Source organism: Lycium ferocissimum, chromosome 8, assembly GCF_029784015.1.
Source record: "Lycium ferocissimum isolate CSIRO_LF1 chromosome 8, AGI_CSIRO_Lferr_CH_V1, whole genome shotgun sequence".
In the NCBI taxonomy this organism is placed as follows: domain Eukaryota; kingdom Viridiplantae; phylum Streptophyta; class Magnoliopsida; order Solanales; family Solanaceae; genus Lycium; species Lycium ferocissimum.
Genome location: NC_081349.1, coordinates 36,377,514 through 36,403,042, shown reverse-complemented (window position 1 = coordinate 36,403,042; position 25,529 = coordinate 36,377,514). Strand labels below are relative to the sequence as shown.

The 25,529-nt window shown below is 34.1% G+C and overlaps 1 protein-coding gene and 1 long non-coding RNA gene across 2 annotated transcripts; both read right to left on the bottom strand.

Annotated features, from left to right (window-relative positions):
- Positions 1 to 5,049: 5,049 nt before the first annotated feature.
- LOC132066886 (uncharacterized) lies at positions 5,050 to 6,499 on the bottom strand. Its single transcript, XR_009416957.1, has 2 exons — positions 6,121 to 6,499; positions 5,050 to 5,474 (listed from the first exon to the last, which is right to left on the bottom strand). It is a non-coding gene; the product is annotated as an uncharacterized LOC132066886 (long non-coding RNA).
- An 8,754-nt stretch (positions 6,500 to 15,253) lies between these two features.
- LOC132068274 (acetyltransferase At1g77540) lies at positions 15,254 to 18,085 on the bottom strand. Its single transcript, XM_059461811.1, has 3 exons — positions 17,790 to 18,085; positions 17,443 to 17,682; positions 15,254 to 15,570 (listed from the first exon to the last, which is right to left on the bottom strand). The coding sequence occupies exons 2-3, from the start codon at positions 17,680 to 17,682 to the stop codon at positions 15,499 to 15,501; spliced, it is 312 nt and encodes a 103-aa protein (XP_059317794.1). The 5' UTR covers positions 17,790 to 18,085; the 3' UTR covers positions 15,254 to 15,498.
- Positions 18,086 to 25,529: the final 7,444 nt, after the last annotated feature.

Sequence of the window (25,529 nt, the reverse complement as noted above, 5' to 3'; positions counted from 1 at the left end):
CTTAGGTAACACACATTTCAACTCCAAATAATGGTTGATTGTTTCACATTTCGACCGACTTCTTTGATTAGAGATAGAAGACGCAGCAATGATGAAAGAGTAAGTCAAGACGGATGTCCTACCCACCTTACGTAACTCACGTGTGTGTGTTCCTCTCTAAATAATGGGAAGTAATGGCACAAAGATGCCATTTTCTTTTCCGAAGTACTTATGCCTTGTTTAAGTTCAAACGACTTTCTACTTATGCCTTAGGTGCTTGACAAAGAAGCATTTTTTTTTGCCTCATGAGTCTTATTTTATAAAAATTTGACAAGAAACTCTGGAACCATGTCCTTGTTCAAAGTATAGCTTTTCCAAAAGTGATATCTTATCCATCCCCATGTACGTCTATGAGTATCCAAGACTACAATTGTAGTCCACGCAAATCACGCTTATGTCTTATTAATATCAATATATTGAAATAGGGCCACGATATGCATCCATGAAATGTAAATGTCGTTAGTTCATGGTCCCATGCCCCATGTCATGCTAAAACGTTTCATGCCATACGACTCACGTTCCCATGTACGCATGTTCCACGTTACGTTCCATGTAAAGCATCAGGTCGTTTCTCCAAAAAATATCTTATATAAATAGTACTAATAATTCCTTTTCTCCAAGACCTATAATTATGCATCACGAGAATGAGCAAGATGTAAGGTATTTATAAATGATTAATAGCTAGTAAGATTCAATGTGCATTCCTATATTCAATAGATATCTTTTCATGTACCCTATGGTACTTATCTCGGGAGTATTTTACGTTCCGCATTCGACGTATTCAGGGGACTATGCTAGAGATTTTTGAACACCTATGTTAGGATCATATTCTTGTTATATGACTCAAGTCCGTCACATTCACATCGAGTTGCACTTACATTCAAAGCCCAAGTCATAGTTGCGCTTACATTCAAAGCCTAAGTCATACTCCTATCTCATATTTCACGGTGACATACGAACGTTCGATTAAGTCTCTAAGTATCCAAATCCTACACGCGCTTAGTATTCAACCCACATGTTGTAACAATCATGTTCTCGACATCATTCCATGTTACGATATCCATTTTGTATTCAACATAATAGTTTAGCAACATGTATTCATGTCATCCTCGTGTATTTTGTCCCACGTCATACAACTATAATCATGTTTTCATGCCTATTTCCAAAAATGTCAAACCTACGCATTTCTTCCAAAAGGTGCATAGTATTCATGTAATCATTCAACCAATATTCGTGTGTTCAAGTTTCGCATTTATATTAGCTACATTCAAGATTCAATAATCACTTACGTCACATCACGCGTATTAAGATGCAAAAGGAAGGTTGGTACTAGTTATTTGGATAAGGCTGAGAAACTTTGTGGGGAATTCCGCTATAAATTTTGTAGATTCCAAAGTTAGTGAGCGATTCTTAACCACTAGTCACAAATCGAGGACAAATGTTTCATGATTCTCATTCATGTAGTCGCTACTCAATTTATCAATACATGTTTCCATGTAATCACGTTTACTGATCCATGACCTACGTAACCATATCAAAGCTCTTATGTTTTATGTCATGTTTCCTTCATGTTCAAGTATTCAAATGTCACTTCCCCCATTAACCACGACCCATCATTCGAGGATGAATGATCCTTTGGGAGATATCGTAACACCTCGTACTTTCGTACTACACCATATCGGAATATCCCGTAACCGAGTTAGATGTGAACGTATGAAACTAGTATAAAGATCATATTTTAGCTATATGAATCCATTCTAAATGCTTTATGAAGTCAAACCAAATGAAGTTCTTAAGGCCTTCTAAATTCATCTAAGATTTTCATGACGTTAGGAATTTGAGAAAACTCAAAACATGAAAGTTGTAGGCCTTTGAAATACCTTTCCAAATATACGGGAGCTCAAACGGAGCTCCGTGCTAGAAGTTGTGCGGGTTTTACTCGCGCGCAAAACTTTGCGCGATTAGCGAAAAGTTAGTTAGCCGCGCGATCAAAACCTTATCGAGCGTGACCGCGCACCGACCACGACGTTTTAAGAGCCAAACGTTATTCATCTGCTTTAAACCAATTTTTTCGAGGTAAAGAACCCTAAAGAAGTCTCTCAAGCCCTAATGACTAAGCTTTCTCTCCCAACCTTCAAGAAACTTTAAGGTAAGCCTATTCCATGCAATTACAATTCCAATATACGTTCATGATCCTTAAGCAAGAATCCATCATTTTAACATAGGGTTTTCAAGAAAACCCATCTCAAGGTTCAAAATTCAAGATTTTGGAAATCCTCTTCAAAGCTCAAGTCTTTAATTCAAGTTGGAGCGACAAAGTATGTAGAACTTCCATCATGGGAATCTCTACGTTCTTCCCCATGCTTCGTTTCATATTCATGAAGTTCAAACCCTAGGGCATTAAACCCAACATATTGGTAGCCCATATTTATGTATTTATATACATAACTTTGTATCTATATTCGTTATTGTATTCCTAAGCTTCCATTACGGTCATTAGAACCCTAGCTTGTCCATGAATCACAAAATACCCTCATGTGTTCTCATTATGTTTATATGAAATTTTATGATTTTATGTAGAAAGTTACAAGCATTTTTTCAAGTCAATATACATATAATTATGAACTATTGTTATTACTCATGAATCAAGAACATGTTTGCAAGACTATGACAAGTTATCTCATGAAATCATATTACAAGATATTTCATGAAACATGTTATTTATGAAATCATGATTTCAAGTTATTTGCAAGTTAATCATGAAAATCATGGGCTTCTTAGCCAACTATATCATGTTCATATTTTTGGGATTGCTTAGTTAAAGTATAGCCCGTGCCACTCGTGGAGAGTGTGGTCTCCATGAGGAAACACCTTCATTATGAACTTTGATCCTTACATGCTTATTATTACTTAAATCTCATATCCCCCGGCAAGTGTGCGAGTGTTCTCCGGCCACAGTGGTTACACTATAGCATTCCCCACGTTGGCGTTAAGTTTTATATACATGTATTTTCACTGATTTACCGTTTTCGTACTTTACTCACGTTTCATACCATGTTCAAGTTACATTCGTATTCGGGCTCATGTCCTATGCCTTTGTTGTGCCATGTTCTTCACTTCAGCAGGTTTTACATACTAGTACTATTCACCATGTACTAACGTCCCCTTTCTATTTCGGGTTTTTACGACGCAGTACGTATTTACAAGGACGCCGCATCCGCCGTAGGATTTGCTCGTACGGTATTGGTGAGCCCCATCTCATTCGGGTTTAGCCGCTTATCTTTATTTTACTAGTCATGCATTTAAAGGTATGTCGGGGGCCTTGTCCCAAATAAGTACGTTTTTCACCAAGATTCACGATCGTAGGTTTCATAGACTATCTTTAGTTATGTTAGACATGCAAGGTGTTTAGCCATCTTTGGCTCAACTCATAGTTATTTCCGCATTTATGATTTAAACAAGTATTTTCATTAAATTATTATGACATCTCATATTTTATAAAGGCTCATCATGCATTCACGTTATATCCCCTATGTTATGCCTCACGATGATTCAAAGAAGTCAGCGTGGTTCACTCGGTCATACGATTAAGGCACCGAGTGCCGTGTTTCGCCCAGGCCATGGTTCGGGGCGTGACAAAAAGTTCAATAGTTTTAAACGCGAGTGCAGCAATAGGAAAGGAAAGGAAAAGATTGAATATTATCGCCCCACTTGTCAGATCACATGGACTAAAAGTAAAAGAGGTGGAAAATACTAAAATGATGTTGCCCTAAGCCTTCAAGTGGGAATCGAACCCTTAACCAAAACCATAATACCAAAACCACAGTATAAAAAAATAAAAGAGCAAAAATGCATAACAAATACCATAATACCAAAATCACAGTATAAAAAATTTTGATTTCGGTATAGTAATCAGTATATGCCATACCATGCCCACCCCTACCTACAAGTGTAGAGAAGGGTTAGTCACAAAAACTAAGGAAGGTCTAGATCTGCTTTGCATCTCGTACCTGGAACAAGTGAAACAAAATAATACACAAAACATTTGATGATATTGAATCATTTTGTAGTATATATAACCATAGAAAGAGAGGATACGAATCATTCTAGAATAAGTAATCCATAACAAATGCAAGCTGTAAATATATTGCATGATATAACATCACATAACATCAGGACTACGGTGGGGACTTTGGCCTATCCGTCTTACTATCCCGGCTATAAAGGGGAATCTCGCCAAACATCTTACCTGTCTCCTCGGGGATTCGAAGATCACTCTCGATTAACGTCTTATATCGATGGCAAAGGGGACTCTGGCCCAATATCTTACAAGAAGTCTCCTCGAGGATGGGAAGGGGGCTTTAGCCCGACTTCTTATACTCACGAGGGTGAAAGAGACTCTATCCCAACTACTTATGCTCAAATCACAACAATATCACAATTACTTTGACCAATCATGTCACAATCAGTCATAAGATTAGAATCTAAAACATTTCATAGCGTATCTCGAAGATAGCGAGTGGCAACTCTGAAGAGGGAAAGAATACGAGAAGTCTATGGCCTCCAAGTCTATAAAAAGCATGGTTGCTCCACACATGAACTAACGTACATAAAGAAAGCATGCAATGAATAGCCAAGCTCAGAAGAACGACACTCAAAAGTTAAGATCTTAAAAGTTATCTGGTAATGCAGTCCAAGCAAGCTCACAATGATCAAAACTGCGCCCTCGAGCCCCCGGATCATCTCAATCTTGTGAAGCCTCCTCAAAATTCAATGTATTTATGAAGATCTTGGCAAAAAAATTCGCCCAAAAGAACTCCCAAAAATTGGTACTATTCCACAATGGCTACTTATATAAATCTCAGTAGATTTAGCTACGGATAGACCAACAGTCAGCTATGATTTGCAACTTCCAACTTCATTTTTAATTATCTGAAACACCCCAAACGGCCTCGAAATTTAACTTCATAATTTTGTATTTAAGACTAACAATAAGTGCAGACAAAGGCATTTAAGTGAACTTTCAGAATAACAATGAGCTTGTTTAGTAATCAAATTATTAGTAACTCAATTACATAAGATATTTCAGAAATTTACAGTTCAGGAGCTCATCCACATTGATATCACAAAGCATTCCCAGATGTTCCATTCTCCACTGAGTCCTCATGTAGAGTAGCAGTTCACATCATCATGTGTGTGATAGGATAGAACGACCAACTTTATTTGAGAGTACAACATCAACTATCTTCAGGAGCTTTGTCACAAAGTGAAACTGAAAAGAAATTCAATTAATCAAAACTTCAAGGTTAAATGTACAATAGATATGAAATTTTCAATGAGCAAGAATCACAAATTGACAATGTATTAACTTGATAGATAATAGTAAAGTCAACCTAAATGTAAATCTGAATGACATTCCTCGTATTTGTTCAATGCTTCACCTTATGACTGATTTTTTCTTTTCCAATAATAATTCCACCAGATACGAAAACTAGATGGTGAAACAAGTAAAATTGGTGCAACGAACTTTCCTGTGCCCTTTTAAGTTTGTCGAGCCCCATCTCAATCATAGTCTCCTTTGCATTTCTTTGAGGATAAGGTTTCAACACTTGCAAGTTGCGACTACAACATAGAAAGAAGATAATAGACACAGAATTCTTGCAATTAAGATTTTCTTATTTTGTCCTCCTTCAATAACTAACATTTACACAATTGTGGCACATAAAGCAGAAAATGGAGGATTTTTTTTTTTTTTGAAAAACAGATGACATTTGACCTTCCATCATTATCACCTCTCTACATTTTATACACTTAATCATAAGAGTGGAAAAGCAGAATGTGTCTTTCCCCAATAATATCTTGCATCAAAGTGTCTCAGCATTAGAAGCGATCGAGACATATAAGATGCGACATGTTCCAACAGAAGGGTAGCACCAACCCAAAAAAGCGTCGAAGGGAAAAAAGATGGTCACAACATCTTATGGCAATTTTTGTCAGGAAGTTTATATCCTCTCCTTTAAGAGCACTAATTTGTTAACACCAGTGGCGTATCTAGCCTTATAAATGGGGGGTCAATTGAACCATTAACTTTAGACGCGGAATATAAATTTTTGTGTAAAAAATTATTAAAATTGTAATGTATAGTAGATATGAACCCATAACTTGTAAATTATAATGGGTTGAATACTAAAAATCTTAAGATTGAATTCATAGAATTTAAATCCCCTAGATCTGCCTCTGGTTAACAAAAAAGAAATCCATAAATTTTGATGTATTTTTTTCTAGGGCATAGTAGTGTGTAAAAGACCATACATAATGACCACAAATAGAAAGTCTAAACACAAAGAGACATGTTCAAGTTTAAAGTATTTATTAGACAACATAAGTTCTTCAGGCCCATGCTTGTGTTCGAGATTTATGGGATATGCATGAAGCTGAATCCAAGTTGCAGGGCTGTACTGATCCAAAGCACCTTAGTCAAATCAATTAGATGCAGTCGCCAATTTGACGATTCCAATTACTAAGTCTGAAATCACAAGACAGATCTAAGGGTTCAATCAATTCACCAATTTGAAGCTCATTTGCTCAGATCTGACACCGTTTGTTCTCAAAATAACGCTCGAAGACTAGATACGATCTCAACACGATCAAAATATGTTCGTAACTCATCGGGTGATACCCAAAAGTGCAAATCACATGTAAACATCATTGCGTACTTGTTCCAACATATGGATTCCCATTCTAATAGCCCAAGATGGGATAGGTGATCCTCGAAAACCAACGAGTCGGTAACGGTTACAAAACCCAACCAAACTATATCGGTTTTCAACGAACCTTTACGGACAAGTCCAGATTCATAATACGGAGCTACCAAAAATCTCAAAATCCAATTCGTACCTCTAGAACTAAAATGAGCATACGAATAGTTACAATTATTCAATCATATTAATTAATAAAGTAATTTGACTTAATTATCCTTTATTTATCCGTAACATTATTTATGAAATATTAAAAGACAGTTTAGAAATCTTTTCAAATCATTTATCACATAAGGGTAAATCTTAAAAAGTTAATTGATACTTTCATTTTTTTCTAAATAACTTATTTAAACAAACTGTAAATATTAGAAAAGCACTCTTTATGGACAGAGAGAGAATTGGACTTCTATCAAATTCCATTTCATTAAATAACATTTTCAAACAAACTTGTTTACAAGTAAAACATGTCAAATCTCGTTATCAAATTCATGCAATAATCACACACTTACAACTTTGGTGAATGTATATAGCTTATGGTTATCAATTTCGTGAGCAATAATCTTTTACTCCCGCGCTAATCGGCTCTCATTGTGTAACTAGATGGCTCGTGCCCGTGCACGGCACAATCATTTTGCGTTACACTAATGAGATGCAAATAAAGAAAACATGATTAAACTAATATTAACACATTATGCTTCGTAGTATATTATATTCGTTTGGGGAACAAATTTATTCAATGGGCTTGCCAGAAAGACAGAAATAGTGAATTATAGGTGGACTAGCATATGTATATGTTACAATGGCATGGAATCTGAATTTTGGTAGTTGTAGTTGATAACAAATTCAGCAATTGTGTTTGATAGCAAAACTAAGTTGTTGCCAGATGAAACTCTTTCATGACCTCAAAAGAAATATTGAAGAGGATTAGTCCAGAAAGGGAATGATTTAGTTACAAAAAGTCTCACAATATTTGAAGGCTCTTTGATTCAATTGATATCCTTAGAATACATATTTCTCATACATATTACTACTAAAGTTTCAATACTTTATACTGCCAATCAAAAGAGATTAGCATATTTTATATTGTCTAAACAAAAATATATATTATAAAGCCTAAATAAGTTGTATCAAACACTTCAATCTAACCAATAAAAAATCTAAGCTTAGTAATATAATCTCGTTTCCACTTCACATCGAGAACACAAAAAATGCTACATGCTTAAAGGCTGTGAATATCTTACCATTTACAAAAATAAAAAACGTAAGATTTTTGGAAACACAAAATAGTCAGTTGATGTTTATTAGAATGCCCACATTTTAGGCTATAATAACAGAAATACCCTTCGTCAAAATAGAATGTCTAAGGTTAAATTTTTCACAAAATACGGACCGCATTTACGGGCCCGTATTTCATTAGATAGTTCTGATATCCTTCAGCAAAACGGCCATAACGTTTTGTACAGATGTGCATTTGACCTCCATAATATACCGTTGGAAAGGTATTTCAAAGAGTTACAACTTTCATCCAGGAGGTTTTCCCAAATTCCCAATTTATAATGGAGTTATAGTCTCTTGAAATAAAACCTTATGCAAATTCACTTTAAAATATGCTCCGTAGAGTGGCTTCTAACTTTGCTTTGGTCAAAGACTCTTCTTATGACTTGATTAATTTTCAAAACCCTTCCTATACTCCTCATATTGGTTTCATTATACCCCGCCTTACGAGTCGATACCTAGCCCGAATACAAGAGGTGTTATAGAGAGAGGGCTCTTGGCCATTTCGGACGGTCAAGGCCTAGTACAAGGCTGAATCTCTGAAACTTTGCCATTTTCGGCACCGTGACGCATAAAGAGAGAACGAATGAAGGGGTGGTGCTAGGATGACCTTGGAAACCTTATAGCATAACAAAATAAAGGGGCGTTCGGTATATCTGTTAAGATATAACCAATATGAGCTGGATCGTTGATGTTTTGAAGTAGGCTTGTAGCCCAAATCGTGTGGCTTCAACGAAAATTAAAGAAAAATAATGGGCAGAATTGCCCTTCTTTTGGGGTGGTCTTTAAATTTTGTCCCTCATATTTGAAATCTTTAAATTTTGCCCTTCGGCTAAAACCCATGGGTTCCAGGTTCGAACCCACACATCAAAATTTTAAAAAAAAAAATCGCAAGCGTAGTTTAAATTTCGTTACGCCCCATCTAAGCATACAACGCGAAGAAATTAACAAGTTATATCGGACCCGCATACTTATGCCTTATGGGCGACTTGCATAAGTATGTCGGGTCCGGCATAACTTTGGTAATTCCTTCACAAGTTTATGCCGGGTCCGGCATAAAAGTTTGCCCATTAAAAGTATGCCCCCACCGGCATAAACTTGTTAAGGAATTACTAAAGTTCATACTTATCCAAGTCTGCCCATAAGGCATGAGTACGGGGTCCCATAAATTTGGTAATTCCTTAACAAGTGTATGCCGGTCCCGCATACACGCGACCCAAACCTTGCCTTGCAATTTTTTTTTTTTTTATTTTGTAATGGGGGTTCAAACTCGAACCCTTACGATTTCGCGTGAACGCTCGTAGTTGCAATACGAAGGGCAAGCATTAAAGACCAGCAATATGAGAGGCATAATTTAAAGACCACAAATATGAGGGGCAAAATTTAAAGACCACCCCAAAAGAAGGGCAATCCGCGCAAAAAAATGAAAAATAATTGCAGTTTCAACTTACAAGATAAATATTTCAATTGTAGCCATATTTAAAATGTAGCAATTAAATACTAGTTTCAAAAGTGACCAAGTAAATAGTTTGACAATTTCAATTTTAACCGTTTTTTAAAGTAATCGCAATTAAAGTTAAACAATTTGTAAAATTGAGGTGTATTTGATTATTCATTCAATTAATCATTTTTCTTGATTTAACGGAGTAAAACTTTTATCAGCCCACTAATAATTAAAATAATTAATTTAATAATTGCTTCCACTATTTTAAATTAAAATCTTGATAAACATGTTTGCAATTCTTAAAAATTATACCAAATATGCAAGATGACAGACAATAGTATACTTGATGATAATTTTGCCAAAGGAAATGGCAAAATGTCACCGAAATAATTTTGTAAAATCATTTTGACTTGTAAAAATGTATATTTCACTCCGTTTGTGAATCAAGAACTCCGAATAATTAAATAAAATTATTGGATGGAAAAACTTAGGTGTCAAGATGTATAAAAGTTGTAATTCAAAAATTGGCAAAGTAATCTCGTAATCTCCTATATAAGTTGTTGCTCAAATCTTTACAATAAGGAGCTACATATCCTGAATTTTAAAAGGAGTGCAAAATTATCTCATTTCGAATACTGTAACTGCAAGTTTGGTCCTTTTCTTGTTGTTTTGGAGCAATTATTGGTAAGAAGGGTGCTTTTAAGCTACTTAGTTAGTTTGAGGGCATTTTAGAGCAAATATGGGTAAAGTTGATAGGTGTATTTTTTTTCTATCCTTTTTCTCTTTTTAAGAATTTATTCCCAAAATTTTGTTGGTTTGAGTTAAAACTTGGGAATGGGATTCAATTTTGTTGTTTGCAGATGAGATGGGCGGATCGAAGAGCCTAAAGGGCAATAAACTGCACAAAATAAATCAAAAGGGATGCTCTATTCCACAATATACCAAAAGGGATATAATGTGGAAGGACCAACGTTATTACCCCCCCCCCCCCCAAAAAAAAAATTCACTGACGACCAAAAAAAAAAAAAAAAATTAATTTAAAAGTATAACGTCGATCCACGTTATACAAAATTTATAATTTTGTATAACGTGCATCAAATTTTGTATAACGTGGATCGTTATACAATGGGACAATAGCCTACCCATATACAGCATGAAGGAAACATCATTCTCATATATATATATATATATATATATATATATATATATATATATATATATATATATATATATATATATATATATATATATATATATATATATTGTATAACGTAGATCGATCCACATTATATATATATTTAACCCCCCCCCCCCTTCCCCTCCAACGTTTGCAAAAAATAGTTTGTAAGATGTTGGTCAAATTTAAATCATATAAAAATTTTTTTAATAAAAAATTTCAATGATTTTTTAATTTTTAACTCAAACATATGCCACAAGTCATATAATAATTAACTCAAACAAATATTTTAACTCATACAATAATTAAATATGTGTTATATATGTGAACATAAACAAAAAAATACTAAAATATAAGTTAAATAAACGTCACACATTAACTGAGTAGTAAATGTTAAATTACATATGTTATTAAACGGCACAAGACATATTATATATTCTTGGAAGATTATATAAGGAAACAACAATCGTACAATTTAGGAAAAAACATAAGAACCAACAAGCACAACCATCGATTTACGCCGGGGGCGATTCTTGTTATGACTGTTTGCTTACACGCATTACACTTCCTAGCCATGCGAGCAGGAGCTATATCCATTTCATTCCTCAGGAGCGCGGAGTACAACTAGAAGGAGGAATGAAATGGATATAGCTAGCTCCTGCTCGCATGGCTAAGAAGTGTAGTATGTGCAAGCAAACAAGTCATAACAAAAATCGCTGCCCCGACAAAAATCAGTAGTTGTTGTTGCTTGTTGGTTCTTATGTTTTTTACTAAGTTGTACGATTTTTGTTTCCTTATGTAATCTTCTAAGAATATATAATATGTCTTGTGCCGTTTAGTGACGTATGTAATTTAACATTTACTACTCAGTTAATGTGTGACGTTTATTTAACTTATATTTTAGTATTTTTTTTATGTTTGCATATATAACACATATTTAATTATTGTAGGAGTTAAAATATTTGTTTGAGTTAATTATTATATGACTTGTGGCGTATGTTTGAGTTAAAAATTAAAAAACCACTGAAATTTTTTTTTATTAAAAAAATAGCCGGATATGATTTAAATCTAGCCAACGTTTGACAAACTATTTTTGTAAAACGTTGGGGTGGTAAAATATATATATTGTATAACAATATCTATGAGAATGATGTTTCCTTCATTCTGTATATGGGAAGGCTATTGTCCCATTGTATAACGTAGACTGATCCATGTTATACAAAATAAATTAATTTATTTTTTTGTCAGACAGGTGAATTTTTTTTGGGGGGTATAACGTTGGTCCTTCCACGTTATATCCCTTTTGGTATATTGTGGAATGGAGCACCCCTTTTGATTTATTTTGTGCATTTTAGTGCCCTTTAGGCTCCGGACTCGAAAATAGTATGGAGTGAGAGAGTATTAAGGTTCAAAACAGAGGACAAGGAAGCGTATTTGGAGTATGAGGACAAGGAAATGGGCAATTCGCAGAATTGCCCTTCTTTTGGGGTGGTTTTTAAATTTTGCCCCTCAAGCTTGAAATCTTTAAATTTTGCCCTTCACAAAAACCCACAGTTCCTGTGTTCGAACCCACACGTTAAATAAATTTTTAAAAAAATTCACAAGGCAAAGTTTAAATTTCGCTATGCCCCAACGACATACACTTGTGAAGGAATTATCAAAGTTATGTGAAGATACTTATGCCTTATGTATGATTTTACATAAGTATGCCGATCCGCATAACTTTGATAATTCCTTCACAAGTTTATGCCGGTCCGCATAAAAGTTGCCCATTAAAAGTATGCCCCCACCGACATAAATTTGTGAAGGAATTCCAAGTAGTGCCGACCCGACATACTTATGCCTTATATATGGGCGTACTTGGCATAAGTATGCCGGGATCCAAGATAACTTTGATAATTCCTTCACAAGTTTACGTGGTCCCGCATAAAAGTTTGCCCATTAAAAGTATGCCATGCCCCCACCGGCATAAACTCAGAAGGAATTATCGAAGTTATCTTAGTGACCCCGCATACTTATGCCAAATCGATAATATACGAGTATGCCGGTCCAAAGATAAAATTTGTAATTCCCCAACAAGAGATTGGCCCCAAGATACACGCGACCCAAACCTTGCCTTGCAATTTTTTTTTTAATTTATGCTTGAACGGGGATTCGAACTCTAACCTCACGATTTCGCGTGAAAAGCTCAAAGTTCTAATGCGAAGGGCAAAAATTAAAGCAAGAATATGAAGCATAATTTAAAAACCACAAATATGAGGGGCAAAATTTAAAGACCACCCCAAAATAAGGGCAATCCGCGCAAAAAAATGCAAGGAAATGTTAAAATTTTACCAAAGCCGAAGCATCTGAAAATTGACGTGAGACCAAATTAACACAAAATTACGTTCTTTCATGTCCAAGTGCCTTAATTCTTAAAACTGATCAACACATATCAACACCTAATGGAAAACATAAAATTCAAAAGCTTCCTCTAATGTTTATTCACTAATTTCTCTAATGTTTATTCACTAATCATATTCTATAAAGAAAAAACTTCCTAAATTCCATCACACGGTATGCTTTAATGCAATTATAGTATTTGAAATAATGCACAACCAGTAGAAATGAATGTTATATATGAGAATTTTAACATTTTCACCACCTTCCTGCTATTATCTCATATTATGTTCGTTGGAACAAGATAGCTATTAAAAAAAAAGCACCCTTTCAGGAATTAAAAAAAAGCACCCATTTCTTTCTCTGTGGACAAGGACGTAAGCTTATGTCTCCCCAGGTCTATTGGAAGTCATGAAAGGTCCAAAGAAAGAATATAAACCATATAATTAAAAATTTAGTTGCGGTGAATACTACTTTACTTGTTACTGGTATATGATAATTAAATCAAACAATCTATATCTCCTCAACAGTTGTCCACTACCTGTAATGAAATATCAAAGGTTGACGAAAACGATGATGAAAGATAAACAAAATTAACAAAGAATATATTGACACAAAATAAGTCCCAGCAGCCTGTGATTTTGAGCTACTATTCCATTCCAGCAACAGGGAAATATGTGAATGAGAGGCTCTCATCTTACCGACTTCATCCCAAGCAAGTATTTAACCCCAAATAAGTTACCACTATAGGTGCATCATCCACTTCACAATTCCGTGCAACAAACATGAAAGAAAGATTAATTTAGGTGGAAGAAAATGTATGCAGTATAAAAATAAAAATAAAAAGGTATGGCAACTCAAGAGACCAACCTTCCACCAGCAATTCTCATAACTCAAATTTCTCGTAAGACAGTTTAATTCTTCACTAATTGATTGGTATCTGCTTGCTTAATTTTCGTACCATTTTTTCAATCTAGTCCAAAAAATAAAACTGGATTTGAAAATCAAACTCTTCTTTTTTCGAAAATCAAATTTTCAATTACTACCCTGAAACGTTTCACCATCCTCTACCGCCAATTAACCCCATAACAACCACAAAATTGGAGGGAAAAAAATTAGAAGAAGAAGAAATATGAACAGAACCCAAAAAAAGCACAAAAAGAAGAAGAAAAAAAGGTAAAGAGAAAAGAGAAGATCCGGTAGAAAATCGAAAAAAGATCTGTAAAAGTGAACGGAAGAAGATGAAGGGAATAACTCCAAGTTCTAGATCAGAGAATCAAACAGCAAGAGTATTTTGGCCACGAACAAAATCACAGTTGATAGCAAGAACACAGAGAGAGAAACCTGTAAAAGCCGAAGAAACACAGAGATATACAGACGCTATGTTTTGGAGCCAGATGGAAACCCATATGAATACATGGCTGTTCACTTTCAACGATACAGACATGTAGCATAAGTACTTAAATTACTTAAATGCCCTTGAATTCAACTTTTTTGACGTTAAAGCAATCATGTCGAAACAAGGATCTTCTAATATATATAGAGAAAAGATACTTTAAAATTTAGAACCTCCTTATTATGGCAGAATCATCTACATTATGCTAACAGTTCATACATAGAAGGAGCAGAATAGAATAGCAAACCTGAGCATGGCCGTTCCATGGATTACTCAGAAATCCGTCACACTTTTTGTTACACCACCCCTTTTTGTTTGTGCAGCACTTGATAACGGTCAAGCAGGTACCTATTTTGTCAGACATGCGACTGTCCTACCTAGTTCCGCAGCACCCTCCCTTTTGTACTGCCCCTGCGTTAGGTTGTTCAAACCTTTTCTTTTTGCAATGACACAACTACGGGTCGCACTGCTAGCTTTAGGGATGCCTGTAACTCCCTCAGTTTAGACTTAGATCAATGTACAAGCCAGTCCAGCGCTGTATCTACCAATGCTGCTCCTTGTTTGTACCCTACTTAAAATAGTAGTACAGCAATAGCTTTTCTTCTGGACCAAAAAGAAATAATTTCTCTCCAAAGCAAAGACACGAATGGCCAGATGCCTAGATTGATGTGGCGAGGAGCCTTTTTACCACACAGAAACATACTTGGAAGTCAAATGCGAATCGAAGGATTAAAAATCTATCAATTCTAAGAGTGGAAAATAGAGTTGTACTTAAAAAGAAGGGAAGACAGTAAAATCTTTGCCATTGCTTCATCGAAAACGGAAATAGATCCAATTTCTAGGAAACTTGTCCTATTACAGATAGCAATACACTCTCCACTTTACATATACGAAAAGGAAACAGAATAGAACAGAATCCAGAGTTTGCTTGGCTGGACTTCTTGCTCCTAACATCAACCATTTCGCACATACTAGGACACTCCATAAGGCAAAGCAAGAGGTAATAGTTCATAAAGAACCACATGCTGCTTCAAATGTGAGATTTCAGGTCTTCTTTGTGCAAAATGGAATTCCAAGATGGGTTCCGTGGAAGGAATGTATCCTACATGATGAACAATATGTTAGTTCAGCACTACAGCAAATGACACACCAGGGGGAGACCCCTTGATTTTGTTTATACTAATCTAATCTATGATAAAACCCTGAAGGTAGGATCGGAAAAGATAAATATAACTGGGAAAACCGAAAAATCATTGTTAAGAGCAACTTGGATCACTAACATGGAGCAATGCCCATATATATAAGGTTTGAACTTGAAAGGATGCCATATTTTCTACTTAATCAAAAATCATACATGAGATAAGTAATCCTAGTTACTTAGGATATTACAGTGATGACTATAATAATAAAAATATTGCCATCTATAGTAAGAGCAAGTCCATATCATGCAACTGGTCCTTAACTTGGAACTGAAGAGAATTAAGCCCAAAAAGGTTACAACTAGGATGCAACATAAAGATATCATAGCAGAGTTCACGTTTGATATATATATATATATATATATATATATATATATATATATATATATATATATATATATATATATATATATATATATATATACATATATATTATAACCAAGAAACTCCGAGGGCCAGCTGGCGTACTCCACAAGGTTCGATTCAAAACTTGGCGCATAATGTGTCTGCTTAAGTACTAGGCTTTCTTATAAAGCACGGTTCGAACTCAATGTGTGCCTTACCCAAAACATCACACTGCGTTCTTACCGCTAGAACAAAGCCCTGGGGGCAAATCTAGGATTGACATCTGATAGCTATAAATGATCAATCTGTCCCTATTGCACCTATAGAATGGAAACGAACGGGCAACTAATTCTTCAAGCCTGTACTCTATTGTGGTGAGTCATCCTTTATTTTGTCCATGAAAAGAGGGAAGGAAGTGGTGAGCTGCACAATTTCTTAGACAATTTACTCACTGCAATTCGTTGGTATTTGTTTGTGGATAAGAAAAAGGAAGAAGTTTAATGAAATCAAAAGCAGGTTGGAGCTCAGATGCTGCTTCGTTGCAGATCTTTTCACCAGGAGGGACAAGAGATAAGCTTGTAAATAAGTTCACAATGCCAAATTCAGATGTGCCTGAAAAGAGTTGCAAGCATGTATGTTAGTTCTTTCCCTCGGTAACATGCTGATGAAAAACCTTCATGATTCGAGATTGACCGTCCATCTAGAGCTCTTAGTTTTTTGTGTTGGTTGTACGCTAAATAGTTGATAACTTTGCAGGATATGATATAAAATAGAATCAGTTTTAGCTCGAATGTTGACTAGCACAAGAAGATGAGAGGACACTCATGACTTTTTACCAGGATAATAGGACTATCTTTTTACTATAGGTTCCCCCCCAATTAATACACAATCTTCTGTATCTTTAATTCATAAGGACATAAGGTCATCGAGACAACCATTAAAAAAGATCCTGTCCCGCCTTTTATTGTGCAAGTGCAGTAAAGTTGTCAGTCACGTGTAGTTGTATCGCAAACTAATATCAGCTGGTGCATATAACTATAGAAGGAGGAAATTTACTTGAAATGTTGCAGGTGGTCTTTGTTAGATACTTAGAAGCTGGAAGAAGAGTGAGAAACAAAGTTATTTGGTTGCTTTTGACTAGAACTAACAGTCAAAAGCAATATTATGGATATAAGGAACTCCTCAAGTAAAAAGCTAGAACAAAACTGCAAGACATAATATTGGACATTAAATCAAAGAACAATTGAAGAAAGAATATATAAGGGCTACAGTTTAAAGAGAAATTGATATGCATAGTAGGGAACACGACACTGCCCCCTGCCAACATTAATTTCTACCTAGCAATATGCTATTAGCTCCCCTTTCCCCCTCGTCTCCTTATGAATACAACAACAACATAACTTTAGCAAATTCGGGAGAGAGAGACGTACAGAGACGTAAGAGCAGCTAGGAATGACATAAAGGGAATGGGATTGAGCGTGTGAAAAGGCAGCAATACAGAGATGAGAAGCGAGCCCTAATCCACGCTTGGAAGGAGGGACATATGTGTGGAGAATGTCCATCACTCTTCCTCCATGTCGCATCTCATACTCCAAATACGCTTCCTTGTCCTCTGTTTCGAACCTTAATACTCTCTCACTCCATACTATTTTCGGTGCCTCCCTTCTCATCTGCAAACAACAAAATTGAATCCCATTCCCAAGTTTTAACTCAAACAAACAAAATTTGGGGAATAAATTCTTAAAAAGAGAAAAAGGACAGTAAAAAGGCAATATACCCGTCAACTTTACCCATATTTGCTCTAAAATGCCCACGAACTAAGTAGCTTAAAAGCACCCTTCTTACTAATTATTGCTCCAAAACAACAAGAAAAAGACCAAACTTACTATTCGAAATGAGATAATTTTGCACTCTTTAAGATTCAGGATATGTAGCTCTTTATTGTAAAGATTTGAGCAACAACTAATATTGGAGATTACAAGATTACTTTGCCAATTTTTGAATTACAACTTTTATACATGTTGACACCTAAGTTTTGCCATCCAATAATTTTATTTAATTATTCGGAGTTCTTGAGTCACAAACGGAGTGAAATATAAATTTTTACAAGTCAAAATGATTTTACGAAATTATTTCGGTGACATTTTGACATTTCATTTGGCAAAATATCATCAAGTATACTATTGTATCAAGATTTTGTAATTTATCAAGATTTTAATTTAAAATAGTGGAAACAACTATGTTTTTCATGTTCAAATGCAGGAGAAGATGGAAAACAACAATTTAACTAAGCTTGTTTGTTATTTGCCAGGAACAAACAAGCATAAATGGTTTACATTAACAAGCAGGGGGGTGATCTGGATTAGTTCAATAAAAGTGATCCCGTGTGTGGTATTTAGCATTGTATAATGCTCAATCTATTGATATTCTGAGATAGGATCCAGACAACAACAACAACAGGTTCTTCAATTTACAGGCATCAGGCCAACAACAGCACATCACATCACACAATTTTTTTATATGCAAGCAGATCCACATCAATGGAAAAGAAGTTGTATTCAATCGCAAAAGAAAGGGTACCTGCAAGATTCAAGCTTTGGATATACCCTACAATGGCGTGTGGACGAGAAGCAGATGATCAGCAAACCCGACCCAACAACCAGATGGAAGCTCAACAGACCAACAAGAGACAAATCGGCTTCTCTCTCAACAATTTCTATCTGATTTTCTGTGGTTTCCAAATCAGATAGAAATTGTTTTACCTTTTGACATTATTTTATACCATCTAATACATAGTATAAAATAATCCGGGATAGGTGGGATATCCCACTCTTGGGATTATGCTTTATTTTCATCTGTATTTGATAGGAGATATAAATTTAAAATAATTTTTCCTATTAAGTCTATAAAAAGTTATTTTATAAATAAGTTTTTAAAATAATTTTTAAGTGAAAGTTATTTTATAAATAAGTTGGATTATGTGTTTGGATAAAAGTATTTGAGACGATTTTTAGAGGTAAGTAAGGTAGTAGTGAAATTAACGAGAAAATATAAGGATAAAAGGGTAAAGTTGTTAGCCAAACTAAAATGATTTAAAGGCAAAAAAAAATAAATTGGGGTTGATCAACTTCTTGGTTTTGCTTATTTTAAGCAATTTATAACTTAATTTAAACTATTTTCTATTTTACCAAACACCTAAATAAATTAAAAAATAGCTTATAAGCTAGTTTGACCAACTTATAAGTCAATCCAAACGGGCTCCTAATTGAGTTAATTCCTTGGATGGTCATCCAAGTTTAGGAAATTTCCTATAAAAATTATTTATGTTTCATGTAGGACGATAAGGTCACTACAGTATCACTAATTTTTCAAAAAGTACCTTAACACCTCAAAAGTCTCCTCCTCTGGCGTGTTCACGCTATTACGGCAAAGCCTCATTTTTTTATTTTTTAATAATAGATATATTTAACTCATCAAATTCATTTAGCCAAATTCATATTTTATACTCAATTAAATATGACCGGTTAAAAAGTGGCAAAAGAATCAAATCATACTTTTTATTATGCCACTTTTTCAAATCTAATTTTTTTTTAATCTCAATTCAAATATATTATCTTTTAATTTAAATTACAATTCAAGTTATTTAATTTTCTATTCAAATTCAAGTTTTTTTGAATAGTATACTTTTTCCACATTAAACAACATATTCTTTCCACATTAAAATAAAATTACACAAATAAAACAAAGATTACATGCATGTCGGTGTAACTTTTAAAAAAGCTAGTTAAATTGTATATTTAAAAAAAAAAATTAGTGTAAATTTTTCCTCTTTATTTTTAGTTATTTATTCTTATATGTATGTGTAGTGTGTAATTTTTGGCATTTCCATTTCCATGCCATTGAAGTCTTTTTATTTCTCATCCAAAAGGTATAGAATTTTCATTACTACTCCCTCTGTCCCAAAAAGATTGTCCTCCTTTCCTTTTTAGTTTATCCCAAAAAAATTGTCACCTTTCTATATTTAGAAACAATTTAACTTTATGAGATGATTTACAGTCTCACATATCTAAGGCTTGTTTTGAACCACACATTTTAAAAGTCTTCCTTCATTTCTTAAACTTTGTGCCAAATCAAAAGAGGATAATCTTTTTGGGACGGAGGGAGTATAATACTTGTTTTAAAATATTATATTATTAGTCTTATATGAAATTTAATATGATCTTAATTTATTTCGTGTTATGTTATAGATATTCCAACTTGTCATGTTAATATCTAGCAATATATTAATCTAAAGCTCTATAGTAACTCAAATTTAATTATTATTTTTATATTTTAATTTTAATTTTTAAACTTATCTATAGAGTTAAAAAATTCATCTTTTAATTCTACTCCATTTAGATTACATGCTAGTTTGTTCATTTGTCACTTTTTAACGGGGTCATATTTATTGGATATAAAATATGAATTTGATGAGTTAAATAAGTCTATATTATCAAAAAATATGGAGCTCTAATGATGTGGCATGCCAAGAAGAAGGAGGACTTTTGAGGTGTTGCAGACTTTTTAAAGAAAATAGTGATATACTTGAGTGACTTTATTGTCCTAAATAAAATAAAAGTTACTTTTGTAGGAAATTTTCTAAACTTAGGTGACCACCTAGGAATTAACTCCTCCTAATTTGGTGCGGACACAAATATGAGCAGCCATTTTTTTTTTTTTTTACCTTTATTGCATTTGCTTTATTATGTGAAGACTTTAAAGTTATTATTAAATGAATAAAAAGGGAGCTGCTATGTGTTCACCTAGTAGTGGGCTTAAAAAAAAAGTAGTGGAAACAATTATTAAATTAGTTTTTTTAATTATTAGTGGGCTGATAAATATGTTACTCCATTAAATCAAGAAAATTGATTAATTGAATGAATAATCAAATACACCTCAATTTTACATATTGTTTAATTTTAATTGCGATTACTTTCAAAAACGATTAAAATTGAAATTGCCAAACTATTTATTTGGTCACTTTTGAAACTAGTATTTAATTGTTACATTTTAAATATGCCTACAATTGAAATGTTTATCTTGTAAGTTGAAACTGCAATTATAACCATCTTTGCACAATTAACCCATTTTTCTTTAATTTTCGTTGAAGCCACACGATTCGGGCTACAAGCCTACTTCAAAACATCAGCGACCCAGCCCATATTGGTTATATCTTAAGTGCTCGTTTGGTTGGGAAACAACTTATCTCGGGATAACTAATCCTGGGATAAGTTATCCCGAGATTAGTTATTCCACCGCCAGGTGGGATAAAATAACACAAATCCGGATAACTAATCCCGAGATTAGTTATCCCGGATTTTTATTCCAACCAAACATGGGATAAGGAGGCACTAAAATTTTATTCCAGGACTATTTTTGCTTATCCTTCACACCAAATGACCCCTAACAGATATACCAAACGCCCCTTTATTTTGTTATGTTATAAGGTTTCCAAGGACACCCTAGCGCCGCCCCTTCATTCGTTCTCTCTTTATGCGTCATGGTGCCGAAAATGGCAAAGTTTCAAAGATTCAGCCTTGTACTAGGCCTTGACCGTCCGAAATGGGTAAGAACATTAATTGCTCTTACCCTCTCTCTGTAACACCTCGTGTATTCAGGCTAGAGTTCGACTCATAAGGCGGGGGTATAATGAAACCAATATGAGGAGTATAGGAAGGGTTTTGAAAACTAATCAAGTCATAAGAAAAGTCTTTGGACAAAACAAAGTTGGAAGCCACTCGACGGAGCATGTTTTAAAGCGAGTTTGCATAAGGTCTTACTTCAAGCGACTATAACCCCTTTATAAATTGGGAATTTGGGAAAACTTCCTAAATGAAAGTTGTAGCCCTTTGAAATACCTTTTCAACGGTATATTATGAAGGTCAAACGCACATCTGTACAAAAATTTATGGCCGTTTTACTAAAGGATAGCAGAACTATCTAATGAAATATGGCCCGTAAATGCGGTCCGTATTTTGAGATACGGTCCGTATTTTGTGAAAAAATTAACCTTGACATTCTATTTTGACGAAGGGTATTTCTGTTATTATAGCATAAAATGTGGGCATTCTAATAAACATCAACTGATGTTTCCAAAAATCTTACGTTTTTTATTTTTGTAAATGGTAAGATATTCACAGTGTTTAGGCATGTAGCATTTTTTGTGTTCTCGATGTGAAGTGGAAACGAGATTATATTACTAAGCTTAGATTTTTTATTGGTTAGATTGAAGTGTTTGATACAACTTATTTAGGCTTTATAATATATTTTTTTGTTTAGACAATATAAAATATGCTAATCTCTTTTGATTGGAAGTATAAAGTATTGAAACTTTAGTAATAATATGTATGAGAAATATGTATTCTAAGGATATCAATTGAATCAAAGAGCTTTCAAATATTGTGATACATTTTGTAACTAAATCATTCTCTTTCTGGACTAATCCTCTTCAATATTTCTTTTCAGGTCATGAAAGAGTTTCATTCGGCAACAACTCACTTTTGCTATCAACCACAGCTGCTGAATTTGTTATCAACTACAACTACCAAAATTCAGATTCCATGCCATTGTAACATATACATATGTTGGTCCACCTATAATTCACTATTTTTGTCTTTACGGTAAGGCTCATTGTATAATTTTGTATAACTTAATTAAACGAATATAATATACTACAAAGCATAATATGTTAATATTAGTTTAATCATGTTTTCTTTATTTGCATCTCATTAGTGTAACGCAAAATGATTGTGCCTTGCATGGGCACGGGCCATCTAGTTACACAATGAGAGCCGATTAGCACGGGAGTAAAAGATTATTGCTAATGAAATTGATAATCGTAAGCTATATACATTCACCAAAGTTGTAAGTGTGTGGTTATTGCATGAATTTGATAACGAGATTTGACATGCGTTACTTGCAAACTAAACAAGTTTGTTTGAAAATGTTATTTAATGAAACGGAATTTGATAGAAGTCCGATTCTCCCTCTGTCCATAAAGAGTGCTATTCTAATATTTACAGTTTGTTTAAATAAGTTATTTTGAAAAAAATAAAAGTATCAATTAACTTTTTAAGATTTACCCTTATGTGATAAATGATTTCAAAAAATTTATAAACTGTCTTTTAATATTTCATAAATAATGTTACGGATAAATAAAGGATAATTAAGTCAAATTAATTTATTAATTAATATGATTAAATAATTGTAACTACTCGTATGCTCGTTTTGAGTTCTAGAGGTACGAATTGGATTTTGAGATTTTTGATAGCTCCGTATTATGAATTTGGACTTGTCCGTAAAGTTTCGTTGAAAACCCATATAGTTTGGTTGGGTTTTGTAACCGTTACCAATTCATTGGTTTCGAGCATCTTTGTCCACGTCTCGGGCGTGTTAGATCTAAATGGGAATCCAATTGTTGGAACAAGTACGCAATGATGTTTACATGTGATTTGCACTTTTTGGTATCACCTGATGAGTTAGAACGGATTTTGATCGTGTTGCGATCATATCTGGTGTTTGGGCGTTATTTTGAGAACAAATGGTGTCAGATCTGAGCAAATGAGCTTCAAATTCGTGAATTGATTGAATTGGTTAATTGATTGAACCGGTTTTCGGTTCGGTTTTTTCAAAGATGGGACACGCAATACCAATTAGTTCGGTTTTCGGTTTTTTTTTTTTTTTTTTTTTAGTAATTGGAATCTCCATTTATTTCCAATTTTGTTAGGTCTAAAATGTTTGAAGGTTTGTGACTTTTTCATAGTGATCATCCACACATACAAGATAATATCTTCTATATACAAAATATAATGTATTATACAACGTATAATAAAATCATACTAGGTATATAAAATTTTATATAGTGTATAATCAAATTATGTGAGTTATATCTAATTTATTATAATAGGTAAAATAAATTATATGAATATTAGTCTATATATAACATTTTTATTATACTATATATAATAAAAATCAACACTCAAATTATTATTATACTTGTGTTGTATCCCTAGTGTTAAATAACGTAATCTGAGATTTTATTTTTTTATGGAACAATGAAAGAAGTTGAGAATAAGGAGGAAGTAGAAAAGGTAAGGCCGGAAAAAATGTTGCGAATAAGGAGGAAGTATGAAATTGTATAAAAGTAGTTATCTTATGAACAACGAATAGGCATTACGTCGCAATTTGATTTACTATAGTAACAATTTTTGGGAGTAAATATTATAATATTTTGTCTACTTATTTTTTTCCCAAAAAAAAATTGTATTCATGTAGATCTTCGGTTAAACCGAAAACATTGGATTTTGAGACCGAAAAATCGAAAAAAACGAAAACCGAAAACCAAGATTAAGGCTTTCACCCTAATTGGAATCGTCAAATTTTCGTTTGGGGTGTTTTAGATAAAAGTGATGTTGGAAGTTGCAGATCATTGCTGACTGCTGGTCTATCCGTAGCTATATCTACTGGGATTCATAAAAAACATTGGATTTTGAGGAGGCTTCACAAGATTGAGATAACCCGGGGGCTCGAGGGCGCAGTTTTGATCATTGTGAGATTGCTTGGACTGCGTTACCAGATAACTTTTAAGATCTTAACTTTTGAGTGTTGTTCTTCTAAGCTTGGCTATTCATTGCACACTTTCTTTATGTACGTTAGTTCATGTGCGGAGCAACCATGCTTTCTATAGACTTGGAGGTCATAGACTTCCCGTATTCTTTCACTCTTCAAAGTTGCGACTCGCTATGTTCGAGATACGCTGTGCAATATTTTAGATTCTAATCTTATGACTGATTGTGACATGATTGGTCAAAGTAATTATGATATTGTTGTGATTTGAGCGTAAGAAGTTGGGATAGAGTCTCTTTCACCCTCGTGAGTATAAGACGTCGGGCTAAAGCCCCCTTCCCATCCCCGAGGAGACTTCTTGTAAGATATTGGGCCAAAGTCCCCTTTTCTATCGATATAAGATGTTAATCCAAAGTCATCTTCGAATCCCCGAGGAGACAGGAAAGATGTTTGGCAAGATTCCCCTTCATAGCTGGGATAGTAAGGTGGATAGGCCAAAGTCCCCACCGCAGTCATGATGTTATGTGATGTTATATCATGGAATATATTTACAGCTTGCATTTGTTATGGATTACTTATTCTAGACATGATTTGTATCCTCTCTTTCTATCGTTATATATACTACAAACTAATTCAATATCATCAAATACTTTGTGTATTATTTTGTTTCACTTGTTCCAGGTACGAGATGCAAAGCAGATCTAGACCTTCCTTAGTTTTTGTGACTAACCCTTCTCTACACTTGTAGGCAGGGATGTACATGGTATGGTAGATACCGATTACCATACCGAAATCAAATTTTTTTATACTGTGGTTTTGGTATTATGATATTTGGTATGCATTTTTAAAAAGTTTGGTATTCGGTATTTATAAGTAATATACCGAAATACCAATACCCTACCAAGATATAAAA

Excerpts from the sequence above, each read along its gene's own strand:
- LOC132068274 (XM_059461811.1), bottom strand. The coding sequence starts at position 17,682 with ATGAGAAGGGAGGCACCGAAAATAGTATGGAGTGAGAGAGTATTAAGG. Across the intron at positions 15,571-17,442 it reads CTAGCTGCTCTTACGTCTCT|GATACATTCCTTCCACGGAA; the intron begins GTACGTCTCTCT and ends TTCATCATGTAG.